General features: G+C 36.7%; 1 protein-coding gene across 1 annotated transcript in view; it reads right to left on the bottom strand.

Annotated features, from left to right (window-relative positions):
• Positions 1-19,202, bottom strand: part of LOC112412883 (uncharacterized) — a gene marked incomplete at its 5' end in the record, with an annotated part of 237,774 nt that overhangs the window by 201,288 nt on the left and 17,284 nt on the right. Inside the window, 4 exons of the mRNA XM_024764620.1 lie at positions 2,514-2,619; positions 5,045-5,170; positions 8,208-8,371; positions 11,525-11,626. Of these exons, the coding sequence (XP_024620388.1) occupies positions 2,514-2,619; positions 5,045-5,170; positions 8,208-8,371; positions 11,525-11,626 (498 nt within the window). The remainder of the gene's footprint in view (positions 1-2,513; positions 2,620-5,044; positions 5,171-8,207; positions 8,372-11,524; positions 11,627-19,202) is intronic.

Genomic DNA, 19,202 nt, shown 5'->3' on the forward strand with positions numbered 1-19,202 from the left:
ACAGGGAGATCAGCTCCATGCTTTGTGACCTCCTAGAGGGGTGGGATAGGGAGGGTGGAAGGGAGATGCAAGAGGGAAGGGATATGGGGATATAGGCATACGTATAGCTGATTCACTGTTATACAGCAGAAACTAACACAACATTGTAAAGCAATTATACTCCAATAAAGATGTTAAAAAAAAAAGTACACACACACACACACACACACATAAAAGACCCTTTATGATATGATACCAACATTCTCAGTGAAATCTACCTTTCTCTCCATTCTACTCTAATGTGACCTAAAATATGCCCAAACTTGGAACACTGTTTGACTTCAAATCATGCAAAAAATGTTGCAAGAGGAACAGCACTAAATTCAAAGTCATTATAAATGGTACGGGATGGATGCAATGGGGGTATCAAAGCCAGAAACATCATATCTGGTTTGGGCATGGTGTTGGGGTAAAGACATGAAGCAGGCACAAATCAGGTAAAGCTAGAATGATGGGCAGGATTTCAATAAACATTTATTAAATGCCTACTATATGCCAGACACCATGCTAGGATATGGCACAAGGGTGACAGAGAAGGTGGGGGGTGGTGACAAAGAAAGAGAGGTTGAATTTCAGGCAGAGGGACCCACATGGGTATAATAACAGAAATCATGAAGTGCTCAGAAAACAACAAATGAACAATCTAGCTTGGCTAACACCCAAAGAACATATTAGAGAATAGTGAGCCTTGAAAGAGATTACAGCTAACTTTTAAAAATCATTCATCAACATGTATGTGCACTTGCCCTACATTCAAGACTTTGTTCCAGCACTCGTGAATACAAAGATGAGTAAGACATAAAATCTGTGTACAAAGAATTATCAATTTAGTGGAGCAGAAAGACACAAATGCAAATGCCGATACCAAAACACAAACTCTAAGAACAATTCTCAAAGGACAATAAGGAGTTCTGAGAACACAAAATAATTCGAGGCTAAATCTCTCTGGAGCATCTGAGAGGGCTTCGTGGAAGAAGAGGAAGTTGAAGAAAGCCTTAAAAAGCAAGGAATGGTAATGGCGGGGGCTGTATCCTAGCAAAGAACAACACATGCCATGGCACAAGTAAAGCAAAGTGTAAAGCATGTAGGGGACCCAATTTATTAGCTCCGACTGTAGCGTAGGCTACAACAAAGGTCAAGAAGCGGAGAGGATTGGAAAGACAAGTTGAGAGTGGGGGAAGATTGGAGAAGAATCATGGAGATCAATGAAGGCCAGATGAGGATATGGAACTTTAATAGGCAACAGCCAGGCATAGAAGTTTTTGAGCAGGAAGATAATGTTACAGCAAAAAACTAAAAAGGAATGCCAACAGGATTGGAACTATGGCAAATAAAACTTAATGTCAGATGAATATAAAAGGCATTATTCTTAGTGCACCATTCAACTTATATTTATTTTCTAAATTTGCTCAAAAACAGGATTAGAAATCATTGTTTGTTTTATTCTATTTTTATAATTATACTATTTAGATTCACATGCACCTTGAAACAACTAATATTTTCAGTGTAAATTTTTACATAAAAGACTGAATGGGCAACATGGAGAAATTTAAAAAGAGCATGTTGGGACAATGTGTCTTTTGCATTATCCCTTACAAAGAAAGGGCCCAGACTAGTTAACAGAAAGCCCTCCTTTCTTTGGGCATCTCTACCTCTGTGGGTGCCTTTTGGCTTTTGGTTTCATGAATTCACAAACTAAAAGTTATGCAGCTGAAATGAACAACAACCCTACATAACTTACCAGCTGAGAAAAACAAAAGAATTATTCCTTTTTTTGGAGACAGGTTTAAAATGCTTTTCACAGCTCAGTGCAAGAAGAAAATTCCTTACTGGCAGGATAAGTTTCTAAATATAAATTAATAAAGAGACCTTCTAGATTGAGTTGTTATGAGTTGGCTTTTCTGAAGAACTCATGTTACTTAGAGACATTGACCCACAGAGCAAACAGGTCAGATCCTAAAGTATAAAGATATAACAGCCATCTTAAAGAATTTCTTAAACAAATGCAACTTATTAATATAGTTGATATAAAGAAAATATGCTAAATGATACTACTTAAATGACGTGATTCAGGTAGAATTTTTTCAAGTAGAAATACTATATATTGGTTCAGGTTATTTTTTTTCCCCTATTCTTTTTCAAACTCTTTTCCCATTTTGGTTATTACAGAATATTGAGCAGAGTTCCCTGTGCTATACAGTAGGTCCTTGTTGGTTATCTATTTTAAATATTGCAGTGTGTACATGTCAATCCCAAACTCCCAGTCTATCCCTCCCCCTAACCCTTCCCAATACTGGTCCAGTTTTAAAGTGCTTAATTAATTAACAGGAAGTAACGTATAATACTTGCCCCCAACATTTGTAAAATAATTTACAGTGTTCAAAAACTTTCACAAATATCTACTCAGTCACCATGTATTGACTGAGTGTCCAATATATAAAATACCCTTATTCAGAACAACAAATAATTCTGACCTTGTTCTGTAGGAAATGGTTCTCCAAGTCCACCTTTTCAAATTGATCAGGTATCTGTTGGCTGGTGCCATTGAAATTAATTGGAAATCCCTCACAAACTTCCCAACTAAGAAAATAAAGTATTTAATTGTTCTTGTTAGAATAAAATTAGTTTAATTTTAGTACTCTTTAGCATAATAATTTATGCATCTTATACTCTTCTAGTGAGAGAAAAACCAGTGTATAGTCCATAGTCTTTTTAAATGGAAATTTGTAAAGTATCTTTGTATTTATCATTGGGAAAGGGAAGGCTTTAAATTTTTTCCTTACAATTATTTTTAATACTGGGGGGGGGGGATTCTATGCCTAATTGATTATTAATAGAACAAAGACACAAAAAATAATTTTTAATTTTACAGAATCACTCACGGTGGAGACCATTATCATTATTAAAATTATAGTTTAAATACACTGGTCTATAAATAATAAAGGATGCTTTTATAACGGTTGTGTTAAGAACATTAGTTTGGTATTTTTAAGAGTCTTTTAAGAGGCAGCACATTCTAGAGGGTACATGGACAAACCACAAACTGGAAGGGTTGGTCTCATTCTTAGCTCAGCCAAATCACTTATTTTAAAAGTGAGCCAATTCTTATCCTAAAGAAAATCACCTAGATCAACACTGATATGTTAAGATATACCATATAGCATGCTATTCAACAGAAAACAGTTCTGGGAATGGTGATAGTATTTTTTTTTCAGTAGTCTGAGAAATATAAGAGTATGATGACTAAGATTTCCAATGATCCACTTGAGAGTATACAAAGAAAATTCAAATGGAATCCAAAAATTAAGTAAATTATCTTCAAATTAGTTTGTGCTCAATAAGGGAAGTTTCACATTGTTATACTTAGGGAATTAGATCTAATTTAAATCCATTCATTAAAACAGTATTCATTGCAATTAAGGAAGTAAAATTAAGAAGCAGTACATAAATTAAAAATTAAACTCCTAACTAAAGACTGAAGCGAAAGGCAAATCTAACAGCTTAGAGAAAGATTATTGCGTGTGAAATAAATCTTCTCATAAGTGAAAATGCTTATAAAAAAGAGTGCTGAGTTATTTTCTATCTATAAAGAGAAAAAGACAAAACATTATAATCTTGTCTGGAAAGTGCAGGCAATCATTGGGGGATGGAGAAGACCAAAGAGTCTGTCTTTCTAGACATATTTAGCAATAGGTTGACACTAGCTAGACTGAGTGACCTCGTCAGACTGCTTTTCATTCTCTGGATCTGCCCTCCATTTCAGCCTTTTTACCTGTATGTTAAGGAAAGTTGTAATTTGTTAAATTACAAAATATTAAAGCTAGATAGGACCTTATAGATACATCACCTAATCTAACATGGTATCAGTATCATGCTGCAATGTCCAATATGGTAGCCACGAGCCACATATTCCAACTTAAATTAAAATTAATTTAATTAAACAAAATTTAAAATTCAATTCCTCAGTCATACTAGTCACATTTCAAGTGCTCAATGTCATAAAGTTTGTTTCCATCATCAGAGAAAGTTCTATTAGACAGTGCTGGATAGGGGTTAAGCCCCCAGTTCTTAAGAAAGACAATCTGGGTTAGAATCCTAGCTCTATCATGTACAAGCTGTGTGACTGGGCAAATGACTTGGCCCTTCCTTGGCAGAGTTTCTGTCTCCTTAAAATGGAGTAATAATAAGCTAATAAGCGATGATGGGATTAAAATAATTGTTTTGAGGATGAAATAGGTTCTTACCCAATTCATTTAGAGCTGTGCCTGGCCTATGGTCAACACTCAATAACTGCTGGGTTTTATTATTAACCCACAGGAAACTGACACCCACGTGCTCACAGACAATCATGAGCAGATATGGGGTTAGTGCCCAGATCTTCTTTTTTAAAAAATATATTTATTTATTTATTTTGGCTGCACAGGGTCTTAGTTGCAGTATGAGGGATCTTTAGTTGCGGCACGCGGGATCTAGTTCCCTGACCAGGGATCGAACCTGGCCCCCATGCATTGGGAGCACAGAGTCTTAACCACTGGACCACCAGGGAAGTCCCAGTGTCCAGATCTTCTAACTCCTGCTCTTCTTCTTACTATGCCACCAAGCCTCCAGCATATTGCTTTTGTTTTCAATTTATCATCATCAAATGAGATGCTTAAACATGAACACTCATATGAGAAAACATATTATTTAATATTTTAATTATTCCATTCAAAACTATTAATTTAGAAACATCCACTAAAAACAATTTTTACATTTCAAATAAAATCATTACCTTTGCAAAGCAGAAAGTATACTATGCTCATTGCCCCATATGTTTTTTAAAACTCAAGGAAAATTAATGATAAGTCTTTTAAGCACTAGCTCATTATATCATGAAATAAGTCAATAAACTAAATAATTGCTTATTTAAGATGATTTAAAGAACATCTTTTAGTGTTTAAATCTCATTCTGGGAAAACTGAGTTAGGTGATTCAGATTGCTTTAACCGAACACTTGTTAATTTACCTGTCACATCCCAGTAGCAGAACAGCATTAGGATCCAAGAAGGTTTTATATGCGACTGTAATGCCACCTCTGGCAAATGCAGTCACCTGGTCAAAGGTCAAACCCAAAACAGGGTTTAGTGGAGATCTGAAAAATGGAAAAAACATCAAATCTATCTGCAAAATTATACAAACACTGAAATTTGAGTACATATAAACAATAAAACATACCATATCCATGTCTAATAAAATCCAGAAATAAGTGAATTTCCTATTACACAGCACTATTGTTGGTATCCTATACTTATACCTGACATGCACATTTTAGTTTATTTGTTTGATTTATAATATGCGAAGGATAGTTGCAACACATGTAATTTTAAAAAATAATTTCAATAATAAAAGCTAAGTATTTAGTTGAGAAAAACAACCAACTGTCATTCCTATAATGTTCATTTTTCATGTATAACTACAATGCAATACACCCATGATGATCTTTGGAGCTTATAATCAAATTAATCCTTCATATTTGGCTACAAACAACTGTTTTTTTGTGAGCTCACTAAATACTATGCTGATTTGATTTGTCATATTACATACCGTTAGGTACATTGTTTTAAGTTAATTTAATTATATGAGAATTAAAATCAAATGGAAAACAGATCTTAAATAAAAAGAATGGCCACTATGTCAATTATGAGCCATTTTGTTTTTGAAATTGGTGACAAACACTTGCTCTTCAACTTTAGAATCATAGGACTCAATCACATCACCTGTGTAGTATTGCCAAAAATATTTAAACTGAATCTAATCATGAGAAAACACTCACACAAGTCTAGAATGTGGGACATTCTACAAGAAAAGTGCCTGAACTCTTCAAAAAGAAAACCAATGTCGTGAAGAATAAAACAAAAGATAGTGGAATAGTCTACATTACAGAGAACTAAAGAAAATAACTAAATGCAACAGATGAAGCTTATTTGGATACTGGATTACAAAAAAAGCTCTAAAGCAGATTTTGGGTAGTATGAACATAGATTACATATTAGACAATATTATATTATTGTTGACTGTGTTAGATATTATACTGTGGTGATAGAGAGAACATCCTGTTCTTCAGTTATGTGACCTGTAGCATTTAGGAGTAAAACTTTATGATTGTGTGGAATTAATTCCAAACAGTTCAAAAGAGAGAGAAAGGAGACATAAGAGAGGTAAAACAAATATGGCAAAATCCTTAAATTGCTGAACCTAGGTGAAGGATATATAAATATTCATTGTATCAAGTTTTCTGTAGATTGGATATTTTTCAAAATAAAAATTGGGAGAAAAACAAAGGACTCAAAATAGAAGCAGATATTGGCAAAATCATCTTTTGCAAACGAGTAACCTTACCCCCCATATCAACATATATTAGACACGTTAGAATTACTCCCTGAAAATGAATATCATTTACTTAGTACATATTGCACATTTTCTCAATATATTTTAACTAGATGGAAATAACTTTTCTGACATTAATTTAGAAGTTTCAATAGTGGCAAAATGCTATAATGGTTCCCTAATGCCTCATATTGGATTCAAAACCAGAAAAAAATAATACATTATGCTATTAAAATAGCTATGATATACAAACAAATATACACACTTATAAATTCCGCCAACTACAGTCCTCAGTTGATTTTAGAATATTCCAGATACTTAGTAATTTTTGTTACTTCACAAATATGATCCAATTAACCAAGAACAAGTGTTTGATCATATTAAAATACTGTATTATAGCAAACATCATTAAAAACATCATAATTAGTCAGTCATTGCTTTCACTTTAACAATGATATTTAAGAAGAAATTATTAGATACATTTTATTAAAGCCTTTCCTTGTAACTGGAAGAGCTTGCTAAATTATACAAGAATTCTTGCCGCTTTAAAATTCATCGCTATTTTTATCATTGTAAAAATAATTCTCACAATGTAATTAAATTATATTTTGAAATCTGCCTACAGAAGAAGCACCATTCCTTACAGATATTTTTTTAGTTTTATAAATTACACAGCATAAGATACTAGTAAGCATTTTAATTTTACTCTAATGGGACAGATGAAAGATTTTGTAATATGCCACCCACAACAAATCCTACCAATGTCTCCCAAAACCTTCATGGATTTCTGAGTAGATTAGTTCTCTTTGAAATTTTGACTATTAGAATATACAGTAAATCTAATCAGCTCCTAGTTCTGTCTATGCTATTTTTGTTAAAATTAGTGTATAATCAACTATATTCTACATGCAATATTTCTCCTATTCTGTTCTACAGATAAAGAGCTAAAAACGAAACAAAACAAAAAGATTAAAAGTAGACAGAAAAGTGTGTTTAAGTTTCCTGACAAGCAGCTTCAGAGTTCATCTGGATGTGTCCTGTCAAAATATGCATAAATTTCCAAGATATTCCACACAACAGCCAGGCTCATCAGTGCCTGTAGACTGAAGCCTTTTTCTTTTCTTGGGAACACAGATAATTTTATGCAGGAATTTACCAATCTACAAAAATTTACACAATGCTCAGTAATAACCAGCAATTATTGTGGGATAATGTAAGGTGCTTTTGAGGAACATAACTTTGATAGGATAGGGTTTACAAGCTTTACCAATTTATCTTTGGCTGTCCTGTCATTGGAGCTTAAAAGGTTAAGACTTTATTTGTGAAAACATAGAGAGATAGTGGGGAATCATGTTGTCTACAGCTTCATAAATCTTGCTTAAGATCCTTTTCAATTACCATCCATTTCTCCTTTAAAAAGGGACAAAAAAATAGAGGAGTGGAAGCAGGTCAGGGCAGTGTGCGACAATGACAGTGTGATGGGCTTGGGCCCCCGTGGCGTTTCCATCTGCTATCATTAAGGTGACTACTCAGACATGAACAAATCCCACTTGCTGTGCTGACAGGCAGACTTCAAGAACTATGACAAGGCATTAAGACAGAAAGTCAGGGGGGTGGGGGACAGAGAGAGAGAGATGTCATATCCCACAAACAATACTGCCTCACAAAAAAAAAAAATGCCCCTGGAATTTTATTGGAATTCAAAATAATTTTTTTTTTATAAAGGGTGCTACTTGGCTTCTCAACTCTCCTTTTAAATTAGCTTGTCCCAGAAAGATTGAGAATAAACACCTTGCTCCTACCTGTATGCCTTACCATAGGAGACCCAAATTTTTTGCTCATTCTTCAGCGAAAGTGGATTCTTAATTTCTTGACCGTGCTCGTCGAAAAGCCAGATTGAAGAAAAATTGAGGCCTGGTGGGTTGATGGAAGAACCTTGAAGTCTTCGATGAATCTTGAAAAGTAACTGGTGGTGGGGAGGGGTGTGGAAATGAAGAAGAAAAAGAAATAACGTAAAATGTGAACACCTGTGATAAACTGTCTCTACTCTGTAACAGATGAAGTCCAAACAAATGATAATTAAATTCATACAGAATGTTAAAAGAAGTGTGAAATGATGGCAATGTTTAGCTCAGTGTAAAGTAACAAAATGAGCATGGGCTTTTAACCAGCAGGGGGTGCCACAGGCTCGTGATTGAGCTCTGACCCCTTGGCACGGGGACGGAAAGCAGATGTGACAGTCTTACAGAAAGAGCATTTAGCTTCTACACACGGTACCGGTCCTCTTTGATAAGGGTTATGCTTTTCTTGTCTGAGCTACACATTCTGTTGGGTCCTTCCAGAGTATGTTCAAGTTTTACAATCAGCAATCTCCCATCACCGAGACTAACCTCAGGTAACCAACGGTGGAACAATCCACCACTGACAGGACTGCAAAAATAAACATGACTTTCCGGCTTACGCCAGCCAATTCACTTAGAAGAACTCTTCCTGGATGTATTAATTAAGAGCTCTGCAGAAGCTTGCGAGCGGCTTCAATAGTGGATGTTTTCAAGTTTTAAATAAGATGTAATCGAAGTGTGAAGTATGAAATGCTATCATTTAATATGTTAAATAATAGCATTGTCTGTGTTTGCTTCTATCTTATACTTAGAATCTCTAAATTATCAAGATATTTCTAACTGAAGGCATATTTCAAATAAAAGTAAATCCGGCTGAACCGTGTTGCACATGGACTTTTAAAAGATATTTTTCATCATTATCTGTCACCTTTGAGTGTTTAGGCCTCTGCTCTTTCCCGCTCTGTGCCCCAACTATCCATCACTCTGTTTTTCCCCCAGCCTTCTGTCACAGGCTTCCTTTTCTTCTCTGCCTTGTCAGTTCTTGTGTCTCTCAATTTCTTGTTACTCTGTAATCTCGGCAGGGATGCGGATATAGTTGTAGCCTTTTCTTGCCTAGCTGCTGTTCAGGGTGCCTTTTTTGCTCCTTCTATTAATTCCCATTGAAGGTATATTGAGACGTGCTAAATGCCGAGGCCCAGAGAAAAGGAAAGGCGTAAGCCTGTCATATATCTCCAGTTTCCTCACCTATTGGCTGTAAACTCTTCACAGAGTAAAATATTTTCTATGACCAGAAACTATATCTATAGAAGGCCTAAGGCTTAGGCTTTGCCCTAATTAGGTATAAATAATCCTATCTCCAACTTCATCAGCTTTATGTTGTTTCCATCAGCTCTGCACTGACCAGATATTTTAGCCTTGAGCATCAGAAGGGCTGAAAATGATGATACATCTTTCCTTTCATTAAAGTTAATACTTTTCATCCAGCATAGCCAAGTCCTTTGAGTTAAAAATAATGACTACTATTCTCTTTAGGAATATAATAGGCAATGTGTTAGAATAGTAAAAATCTGTGTTTTGTTTTTTCACTGGAACCATAAAAAGTTTTGAAATCCATGGACTGTATTTATAAAGCCCTACATTTATTTCTGTGTGGTCTCAGCCCTTGAGCTTATTTTTTGTGGCTTTGCTATTATTTCAGAAAACAAGTAATGTTGATCACTTTTTAAATCACAGTGATTTTGCTTTATAGGCATCTCCTTTTTTGTAAAGGGAGAAGATATAAAAAATTTAAGGCCTGATCCAGGAGAGAAATAAGCAAACAAAGAACAGGAGTGTGTGGTAGAAGGGATGTGAACACCTGACCACTTAACCGAATTCACTTTCACAGGAGTTGCATTGCAATCTCTATTTTCTCAACTTGGCAACACACTGCATTTTAGGTGTTCAAAGATGAGCATTCGACAGCCTACAGGAGGTAAGGCCTCAATGTCTTTCATCTCTAGGTCATTGGTGAGGGCTGGGCTATAGTGACCAAAAATAGTGATAATTTTCACCCATCTGTCTTTAACGTTGTCATCACCAGGGCTTTATAGGATAAGAATTCGTTCAGGGACCTGAGAAGAGTGTGAAACATCTTAGGCTAGTGATTGAGACAAGTGTGCACCAAGGGAACAGTCGTCTTTGGGTGTCACAAGGGCTCTCCCAAAGAGCTTTATAATGCCCCTAGTTAAAGGTTTTCCCCCGATTTTCTTGCATATAGATGCAAACCACAGATCAATTTCAGTGTGTCATTAGCCAATAAAAGCTTTCTACAGAATAATATCTTCCTGTGTAATCTAACATAAATTCCATCTTCAATTTTTTATATGAACCAAAAAGGACAATATTCTAATGTGGAAAAGAGGAATTTACAGGTAGAGCATTCTAGGAAGCCTTTTGTGTCATGGTGATTTGTATAGTCAGGGATGTGATGGTAAAAGAAAACCAGCCAAGGCTCTTTATCATTCTCTCTCTAATCAATCAAGGTAGCACTTCCCATCTCTTCTGAGCTCAGCTAGTGATCGGAATATCAGCTTTTGTGACTGACTGTGAAGTCCAGGTAATGGATACCACCAGGGAGAGGTAAGTCTGAGGGTACTGAACTGAAGGGGGGAAAAATGGAGCAAGTTTCTGAACAAAGGTCAAGCAACAGAGCCCAAAACACTGGTGTGCGCTCAGGCGAATAACCCCAATTTGTAAACAACAGGGTATTCAGTGTCCTTTCATGCAAGACAAAGACCCAAAATAAAGACCCTGAACATATTGGTTCTGCTTGAGAAACATCCCAATTGTCTGGAAAATAGGAAAAGGTAAGAATGCCTAAGATAAACCATCTGGACTTGCTCACAACGAGCAAAGGAGAAGACCAAGGCTGTGTGTTAGTTGCTCAGGGTCTAGGGCTTGGAAATACCCTAGACGCAGAACACACCCTCCACTGGATATCATGTCACTTCTTTTCAATGTGTAAACAAGAGGGCAATTCCAGAGTCCAGTGTAGGCAGATTTTCAAATAAAAGCATAATGAAGATTAAGATGCTATTAAGTAAGAGGTCAGGAGTTAATACTATACTAAAGCTGAGAACCTCCGGAATCCAGGAGTCAAGCTTGAAACTATAAATCTTTACAGATCAGCAAACGATTCATCTTTTCTGAACAACTTTAAAAATGTAATTGTCTAAATTAACTACAAGTAACTTGGAAGCTGCTCACAGTCATAAATGAATAGTCAGTAAACTCACCCTTTCCATCATATAGCCAGTTTGAATTGGGCTATTGGGCCCCAGATCTTTTTCACTGATACAAACAGAGATCTCTCCAGTGTCTTTACCATTTTCAAATATCTGAAAAATAAGCACATTCAAAATTAAAAATAAATACACATATACATACATATAAATACATATATAAACACAAGCAGTCCTGATTTTGCACAGTACAAGGCCGACTGAAACTCACGCATACGGTTAACTGTGTAAAGCAAAGACGGCCGGTATGAGCACATGCAAGTAATTGGCAATGAAAAGCAACAGGACTAGAATAGTATACAGGAAGTCCCTTGATTCTCCTTTTGGTTTCAGTGTCCTTAACCTGACTGTCATTCCCTACAATCTTAAAATAGAAGGAAACACAGACACTAAAGGAGGAATCACTGACTACACCGAATGCTTACATGGGGCAAGCGTTAGGGAAAGGTCAGCTAGCAACCAATTAACTACCTCATTTCATTCTTTTTGAAGAACATAAAGCCACCAATTATGTAAGGAATGTTTAATTTATGTTTAAAATATATCAGTGTTCAGCTCATCTTTTGACTCACTGAAAGGAAATTCAACCTGACAAATGTATTGCATAAAGGTACAATGAAAGCCATCCGTTTTAAGTGCATATAAGCAACAAGTTGCTGAGAACAGAGATAAAATTCAGAACATTGCATTATGCAATGCTCATCTGGAAAAAGAAAATGCTAGCTAACGTTCTGGTCAAAGGTATCCAAATAAACCAGTCCCAAAGGAAGCCTCCACTAGAGTAAACACCATCCTCTGACCATGCTGAGGGCCCACATGGGGTACGTCATTCACCAGGCAAGAAAGAAGGCAGGCCGATAGAGTCTTGATGAGTAACGTAAATCCTTGCTTTTTACTGTATTTTTTTCTCAAAAGTTCTTTTCTTCCCTTTCTGATAGACCTATCACATCAGAGTAACCATTTTATTTATTTCTAGTGCTATCTCCAGAGAAGATAATTTGGGAGAATATTTTATTTAAATATAAGAAAGAAAACCATCTGTTTTACTTTTGAGACAGTTTGAGAGTTATTTAATTAGTCCTAACCTGGTTTAGGAAATAATGTGCTTCAATAGCACTTCCTCAGGCTTTACGCAAAAAAAAAAAAAAAAAAAGGTTTAAAAAAAGAGTAACAATGTTTAAGAATGGTGGGGTTTTCTCCACTCTGTGCTTTTCATGGTACTGACAGCCTAGTGGAGATGGTACAGCTGTCAGCCTTGGGGCATTGATGCTCCACACTCTACAGTAGCTTTTGCTAAAGGGGATTTTTTAAACCTCTTTTCTGAGAAAAGGTACAATTCTGAACAAGAAATCTCTCTACTTTAGCCAGGAACTTTGTAAACCCAACTGTTGCCTACAAACCTATGGGAAATAATGTGGGAGGAGAAGCTTACTGTCCCAATCCCAACAATCTCTTCAGGGCCCTCTTAAACAACAGAGCCATTTAGCAATTAGGTTCACAATTCTAGGCGGAACACATTCTGCAAGGTTAGTGTTGACAAAGGCTCAGTTTGGATAACTTACTGATGTTCCTTTGTCAAGACTTGCTAGATGTGGAACTGGCGTGCAGCAAATTATATTCTAGAAAATAGCTGTGTGAGTGCTGTCAAACTGAGAAAGCAAATAGGACCTGGACAACACCTAAGACCTTCATTAGCTTACTGCTTTCTTCACTACTGTTAATAAGCCTTCCCTTCTATGTCCAGAAAAGAGTGTTCTCAAGAAAAAGAAAAAAAGGCTCTGGCCTCTAAAAGCCCTATGAGGGCATAAGGAAAAAAGAGGTGCTTTATTGTTTAAAAGTTTAGGTGTTTAAGTGAAAGAAATCTGCCCTCCACTAGTCATTCATATAATGTTTTTTTTTCTGTATTTCTACAAAAGTAAAAACTCCCCAAGCCGAAATTCTATGACATTCTGCTTTTCTTAAGGCTCAGCTCCTATTTTTAAGGTCTGTATCACTATGACCATTTTTTTTAATCTAAGTATTCTATTTTTTTCTTCCTTCGCATGAGAAGTATTTTTATTTCTATTGTCCAATGTCTAAACAAAGATAGCTCTCTAAACAGAGTTTATATAGGAAAATAAAAAATAGTCTACCTTTATTTTCCTGCTCTCTAATCCTTGGCTTAAGAAAAACCAACTGCTTCCTAGTGGCTATCTGCATGCCGTCACCTCCTTATAGTTCTAAAACTAAATTCTCACCGTTGAAGTAGGGTGATACAAAAAGCTAGCTAAAGGCTACTTGAGTCCCTAGCTGAGGAGTGATGCAATAGAATCTAAAAAAAAAAAGGGGGGGGATCCAGATCCTTTCAAAAACATTGTAGCTAATGACTATTGAAAAAAATACCTATAAATAGGAATTTACTTCTATGCCCTTAGTTACACAAAGTACAGAGTTTCTAGGAGGAGTTTCCCATGAACTTCAGTCTTTTTACTTTCCTTCATGTCAACAATGACTTTTCTTCAGCAGAATTAAATTAGGTTAACACCAGTGTTTCACTGTAATGTCGTTAATCAATTCTTCATTCAGCAAATATTTATTGAGTGCCTACTATATGCCATCCACTGCTCAAGTGCTTAAGATATACCAGTGAACTAAGATTCCTGACAGAACAAGTAAGTAAATCATATAGCAAGGTCAGGATACATTCAGGTCTGTGAGGTCTGAAGTTTATACAACTTGGTGGGCCTTCTTTAACAAAAAAAAAATGCAAAATTACAAATGGAAAACTAGATACAAAATATTTATTTAAAATGAGAAATTACAACAATTTACACATATTAAAAAGCTCACACATAGTAAAAAACATGACGAAATCCAGAAAAAGTCACAAAATATTTTCATTAATTTACTATCCAATGCACACTTTTTGGCTGAATTGTCTTCAATCACCTCTTCATTTGGTAATCTTGTAACATTTTCTATAAGGAGAACAGGAATATAATTCCATCTTCCCTCTTGCATGGTTAATCAAAAAAATTCTATTATTGATTAGAAAAATTTCTCTCAACTACACAACTTGGTTGGTCATTTCATAAAAATTTTTAGGACTGATGTCAACTTTGGGAAAAGCTTGATAGTTTACTTTAAAATATGAGCTGTAAAATGTGGAAGGATTTTCTACAAGTTACTTGACTTTCTTCATTTCACACTATGTTTTTCCTCCACCACCCATATACTTTTGGTGACAGGCACTCTAGTCCACAGTCAAAAAGCAATACACTCTATGGCCAGCAGGTAGTAGCCATCTTCCTAGAAGCTCTTCCCATACCAGGGTGGCTTAGCCCTAACTGAACCATGATACAGGGAAATGACTGCAAACCAGTAATTACATCCCACTATGCTCAAACTAAATGTATCCTCAACTCAACTTCCCCTTAGCCAGACCTCAAAAATGCCTGCAACCACTTCAGCTCCAGCTGGTGCAAGGGAAAACTTGACAGAGAGGAAGTTGGAGTGGAAACAGACAATGGTCTCAGTCAATTGTAGTTAAAATATATTATATTTGCAAATTTTACAGAAACATGTAAACACATTGCTAGGGCCTCTCCCAGGGTTTTGGAAGGGGCCTAAGCAGGAAAGGGGCCTTGAAACTTAGGTACATGGGTATCATGGTAAATGCACCTTGGAGGAAGTTAGAAGGTGGTAAGTGCCATGTAAAGAGGAAAAAATATAGCAGAGAAGGGATACAGGGCCTAGGATCAATGAGTGGGATGGGTGGTGGTCGCCATATGAAGCAGGTGATCAGAAAAGGCTTTCAAGAGAGGAAAGATTTGAGTAAAGACTTGGAGATGAGAGAGTTAGCCAAGCAGATAGCTGGCAGAAGAGCACTGGAGACAGAGGGAGAGGCTAGAGCAAAGAAACTAAGGCAGGAACGTGCCCAGTATGTTCCAGGAACTACAAGCAGGCTGGTGTGATGGGAGCAAAGTGAGAGAGAAGAAGAGTAAGTAACGTGAAATCAGAGGGTTAAGGGGTGGGCAGCAAAATGGGGGATCCTTGGAGGGATTGGAACAGAGCAGTAACAGGATCTGACTTAAAAGGAACATCGGGGCTGCTGGGTGGAGAGTAGACTCCAGGGAGCAAAAGTTATCCGAAGGGTGAATGACTGTGGCTCAGAACAGAGTATTAACAATGCACTTGGTTATAATTGGTCAATTTCTTTCGTTCATCCCAGAGTAATTTGTTCATTAGTGGGGTTGGGAAATAAAATTTGTAGCTAGGCTAATATTTCTGGACCGTGATGTCTGCATCTATGGATGTAAATAAATCAACCTAAGTATAACTTCATATGTAGTTTCTGTGAAGGCACAAAAATGTTTACAAACTATCAGAAGAACTGTATTTACTGTGAAGATTTTATAGAGGCAGTGACCAAAACATAAACCAAGCAGGGGGAAGATGACTTGAATAGGATGTGGTTCTTTGACCAGTTTACCTGGCATGATTTATGACACTTATTTAAGGACTTGTATAAGGCCTAGTTCAGTGCCATTATCGGCCTTTAATGCTATAAGTCTGGTTAAGAGCTAGCTGTCGGGGACCAGCAGTTCCCAAACTCTCTATAACGGCTGGACAGACCACCCAGGAAGCTCTTCTGTGCGTGAGTGGAAGGCCAAACACCTAAGCTTCATAATGCCTCAGGAGGCAATGCTGTCAAGAGGCAATAATAGGAAAATGACACCGCAGTGTGTTCCCAAAAGTTGGGAGGCTGTACAGTAACAGGATTTACTATTAGAGGTCTGGTGAAGGAAAGGAATATAAAATAGCCTCACAAAACTATTTGGCATACTTCAGGTGAAATAATTAAATAAGTTGGGAAAAGGTTAACTTACATGTTGTCTTGGATTAGGGTCCCCAGGAAACAGACTCTGAGACCAAAATTTACCTGCGGGAAGTTTCCTGCAGAGCGTTCTCAGGTACAACACAGGTGAGGGGAGTGAGGAAACAGGAGTGGGCAGAGGGAGAAGGTAAACTGTGATGTAGTTGCAACAGAGGCCTCTGGTGGGAGCTCTAGACCTGGGATGGCCCCTCAGAGTTGTCCAGAATTGAGGCCAGGGAGTATGGCTTTGCACTGCCCACCAATCAAATATTGGATGCAGACTGCCCTCAGGATGGGGGCCTAATCTTTGGAGAAGCAGCAACTTCACACCAAGGGCAACTGTCCGAGAAGAATGTAGCTGTGGCAGCTGGAGGTAGGGGGTGGTTATCTCAGTCCTGAAGAGGGAATCCAGGTAGTGTGGCACGGCATCCACTACACACGTGCACAGTGATTCGTAGTGTAGAGTGCGCCCACCTTTAAATCACTCAATACTCAAAGCAACTGGATTTTACAGGTGAGTCTCAGAGAGGTTAAGTGACTTGCCTAGTGCAAATCTACTCATGAGGGGCAGCGAGATCTTTAGAAATCAAGTCGTCTGATTTTTTTCCAGCTTTATTGAGATATAACTATCATATAACATGTAGGTTTGTGTACAACGTGTTGATTTGATACACTTACATATTTCTAAATGATTACCAGGGTTAGCTAACACCTCCATCACATCACATAATTACCATTTCTTTTTGTGGTAAGAACATTTAAGATCTACCCTCTTTAAAACTTTCAAGTAAATAATACATATTAGTAACTAAGTCACAGTCTTCAGCATTGTATCCCCGGAACTTATTCATCCTCTGACTGAAAGTTCATACCTTTGGACCAATATCTCCCCATTCCCACCTCCAGCCCCACCTCAACCCCTAATACCTACCATCCTAGTCTCTGTTTCTACAAGGTCGGCTTTCTTAGACTCCACATATAAGTGATATCATACAGTATTTGTCCTTCTCTGTCTGACTTATTTCACTTAGCATAATGCCCTACGATGTTTTAAATTACAAACATCAAAATTTACTCATATCTAAGATTAGACATCCTACAATATGAAACTTAATATGAAAAATTTTAAAGGTATAGAAAAGTAATTTATAGAAGTTTTATACCTAAGTCAAAGAACATAAAAATTAAAATGGAATATCTTCTTATGTGAGAAGCTAATTAGCCATGAAAAAAATCTATCCAATCAGAACTCAAAGTAACCTTTAGAGATAGAAAATTCACTCTAAGTGAACTAACATTGTATGTACATTAAATCAAATAAATGTGCTATTACTTTTTTTATTGTTACAGACTTTGTGAGATAGTTTATAGAATGTCCACATTTTCTATATCTTCTCAAATGTATAATATACTATAAATCAAATTGTAAACATGTCTAATTTTAATATTCAGATAAGAAGATAATCACAAGGCAAATATTAAAATTATGAGATTCAGGCAATGAAAAGTTAACAATGAATTAGTATGTTTATACTGCATATAGGAAAATGTGTTTTAATGTCTAACAGAGATATCTTTAAACTGTGCTTAACAGGTAAGGAGACAGTACATTTGTCCCAAGAAATAAAAATGCACTTATGTGAAGACACGTTATTTCACTGTTAAACTTCACCAGTCTAAGTGGGACCTGAATCAAAAATCAAATAACATTGTTTTAAAGCCCAGAAAAGGTATATTTAAGAAAATAATTTATTTTAAAAGAGACATTTTAGATATCCTCTGTAAACTGCAGCACAGCCCACCATTTAGAAGATATAAAGTGGGTGACTGCCAATGGTGTAGGATTTTAGGAGTGGGCTAAAAGACTCTGACCCCAAAATACCACTCACATCAACTTGCCAATACTAGCTGAAATTCCAGTTGGAGGGATACTCTTTTGTCACAACTGAAATACCACAGCTCTATGAGAGAAAATAATATTTGACCTTATTGGTTATTTATCTTTGAGGCTAGGATTTTCAATCTTGGCTCTCTGGAATTCCTCAGAGGGCCTGGGGTAGGGCTGGTGGATAGGGGAGTTAGAGTGGGGAGCTGTGGTCCAAAGTGGGAGATCAAACCTGATGAGTGAGTCTGTGGGGAAAACCACCAACCTGGCTTCAAAAGGGGTACATCCTACTTTCATTTACTTTACATAGGGCATTCCAAGAAAAACTTTGATCCAAGAAAAAAAAAAGGTTTGATACTGTCTTAGCTTGAAAGAAAGTATGGTATGCCTTTTTCTTGAAGTAAGGATGGTACCTGACAGCCTGAACTGGGGGGTTGCAGTTGGGTATGGAGAAAAGGCCACAGGGGGCCAAGGATGAAGAGGTCTGCAAGATGCCCTCACCAGCTTCACAGTTACCCTGGGAGTGGGCCTGTGTTCTTTTCCTTTAAGCATTTAAAGTCACATTTCACTGCTTTGTCATAATTTTTTTAAAGGGCTTCTCCCCAACCCCATTTCTGACAAAGTAAAATTTCTAAAACAAGGTGCATGATGCTGCAAAAAATAATCTCTTTGTATCCAATTACAATCCTCGCTAAATTCATTACATGAAAATGTTTAAAATTATATAGAAGATAGTGACAAGGTAAATGTGTTTGCTTGATGTTCTAAGCCAAGTAATTTCTTTTTCTTTTTTTAAATTAATTAATTTATTTGGCTGTGTTGGGTCTTATGTTGCGGTGCGCGGGCTTCTCATTGCGGTGGCTTCTCTTGTTGCGGAGCGTGGGCTCTAGGCACGTGGGCTTCAGTAGGTGTGGCACACAGGCTCAGTAGTT

Source organism: Neophocaena asiaeorientalis, unplaced genomic scaffold (genome assembly GCF_003031525.2).
Source record: "Neophocaena asiaeorientalis asiaeorientalis breed wild unplaced genomic scaffold, Neophocaena_asiaeorientalis_V1.1 scaffold230, whole genome shotgun sequence".
In the NCBI taxonomy this organism is placed as follows: domain Eukaryota; kingdom Metazoa; phylum Chordata; class Mammalia; order Artiodactyla; family Phocoenidae; genus Neophocaena; species Neophocaena asiaeorientalis.